This window comes from Austrofundulus limnaeus, unplaced genomic scaffold (genome assembly GCF_001266775.1).
Source record: "Austrofundulus limnaeus strain Quisiro unplaced genomic scaffold, Austrofundulus_limnaeus-1.0 Scaffold1446, whole genome shotgun sequence".
In the NCBI taxonomy this organism is placed as follows: Eukaryota; Metazoa; Chordata; class Actinopteri; order Cyprinodontiformes; family Rivulidae; genus Austrofundulus; species Austrofundulus limnaeus.
The window spans coordinates 11,457-13,491 of record NW_013953848.1 but is presented as its reverse complement, the minus strand read 5'-3'; the positions used below and the strand labels follow the sequence as shown (position 1 = coordinate 13,491).

Sequence of the window (2,035 nt, the reverse complement as noted above, 5' to 3'; positions counted from 1 at the left end):
TGCCTTCTGTAGACCAGTGTCTCAGTCCTGATCCTAGCCTTCTGTAGACCAGTGTCTCAGTCCTGATCCTTGCCTTCTGTAGACCAGTGTCTCAGTCCTGATCCTAGCTTTCTGTCCCTCAGAGGGTCCTTCCTGACCAAGAAGCAGGACCAGGCAGCCCGGAAGATCATGAGGTTCCTGCGGCGCTGCAGACACCGGTAAGAACCTGGAGTTCTGATGCTGCTGTTGTTCTTCTGTGGTTTTTATTGTTGTTTTTATTAATTGTTGTTGTGGTTTTTTATTGTTGTTTTTATTAATTGTTGTTGAGGTTTTTTGTTGTTGTTTTTATTAATTGTTGTTGTGGTTTTTTATTGTTGTTTTTATTAATTGTTGTTGAGGTTTTTTGTTGTTGTTTTTATTAATTGTTGTTGTGGTTTTTTATTGTTCTGCAGGATTAAGGAGCTGAAACAGACGAGGGAGCTGGAGCGAAGGGGGCTGACCACATAAGTCCTCCTCGGTGCTGGAGGACTGCTGGAGGCACAGAGGGACGGTGGACAGGGGGACGGAGACATGCCTTAAGCTTTGTTTATACTTCTTGTAAGACTGCGGCCCAGCGATGATGTAATTGTTTATACTGGGAAGACGTGGGGGATCCCTCCCACCACACAGCTGAGCATGTAAAGTTTTCTTCAGGTCCTTATTCTGATGTTGTGGACTGAGAACATGGACAGAACTCTGAACAGGACCAGATCGACACAGTTGTGTACCACACAGCTGTCAGTGCAGACTGAGGTTGTGTAACTGTTTGTCACTCAGCAGGTTGTAGAAGATGTGCAACAAGAAGTATAAAGCAGCCTTCAGTCCTCCACCTGTCCATCAGTCCATCATGGACCAAAGTCTCCAGCTGAATGAGCTGTGTGTCCCTCAGCTCGGTCTTACAGGCAGGTGTCTCTGTGTGAACCTGACCAGGTGTGCAGGCTCACCTGTTACCCACAATGCCCTGCAGCTGAACAGGACTCTTCTGTAAATCTTTATTTAATCTTTAGACACCCAGAGGAACCTATATTATTATTTATTACAGCATGAACTGTGTGCTGCACTGACTCAAGTCTTAACCCCACCCCCAGCTGCTGTTTCCATGGTAACCCCAGCATGACCACACCCCCTCTGCACTTTGTTTTGTTGCCGTGACGATTTGCACGAGTTTATGTTTTCTTCTTTTTCTGCTTCTGAAAACATGAAATGTTTGTTGTCCAAGAATAAATCAGGTGTTTATTATTGTCCTGTGTGGAGTCTGTGACCAGAACCAGCAGGTCCGGTCTGACCCGGTCCAGTCTGACCCGGTCCAGTTTACTGCAGAGGAACCACTGGAGGTTCTCCTGCAGGTCAAACGTTTTTACAGCTGAGTCAGATAAAACCAGGTCCAGTTCTGTGAGACCGTCTTTATTAGAAAAATCATCAGGTTAACATCACTGACCCTGGTCTCACACAGACACACACAACTGACACACACACCTGACACAAACTCAACAAATGTGGAATAAAAAAGTAAAAAAAAAACTTCAGGTGTTTTAGAAAAACTCCAGGTCGTCTGGAGTGTCCAGGTCTCTGTACTCGATGATGGAGCGGGGGTCTCCTCTCACAGCCCTGCAGACACACACAGACACACACACACACAGTATCACTGCAGTTAAACTGACACACAAGTCTGTCCTGACATGTTAGACCTTCATCAGACCACCCTGTGTGTGATTCAGGAAACAGTTTGTACAAGTACACGATGTCAGATCTGAACTCTGTGGAATCACATGTGGAGTTCCTCAGGGTTCTATACTTGGACCAAAGTTGTTTATCCTACATGTGAATGACTTGTTAATGTGTCGGGGCTCTTTAAATGTGTTTTATTTGCTGATGATACAACATTTTTTAGTTTGGGCAAAGACAGAATGAATGTTAGAAAAAATGCAATTAATTTGTGAAAATACAAAACTGGTGAAGATCACTGGTGAAGATCACTGGTGAAGATCACTGGTGAAGATCACTGGTGAAGATCACT

General features: G+C 44.6%; 2 protein-coding genes across 5 annotated transcripts in view; one reads left to right on the top strand and one right to left on the bottom strand.

The window, feature by feature from the left end:
• Nucleotides 1-1,259, top strand: part of camta2 (calmodulin binding transcription activator 2) — a gene marked incomplete at its 5' end in the record, with an annotated part of 32,561 nt that extends 31,302 nt beyond the window's left edge. For all 4 annotated transcript variants that reach the window (XM_014032428.1, XM_014032427.1, XM_014032426.1 and 1 more), the window contains 2 exon segments: nucleotides 123-197; nucleotides 432-1,259. In XM_014032428.1, coding sequence (XP_013887882.1) covers nucleotides 123-197; nucleotides 432-486 — 130 coding nt within the window.
• A 147-nt stretch (nucleotides 1,260-1,406) lies between these two features.
• Nucleotides 1,407-2,035, bottom strand: part of LOC106535429 (serrate RNA effector molecule homolog) — a gene marked incomplete at its 5' end in the record, with an annotated part of 6,681 nt that continues 6,052 nt past the window's right edge. Inside the window, 1 exon segment of the mRNA XM_014032429.1 lies at nucleotides 1,407-1,626. Within this exon segment, the coding sequence (XP_013887883.1) occupies nucleotides 1,551-1,626 (76 nt within the window).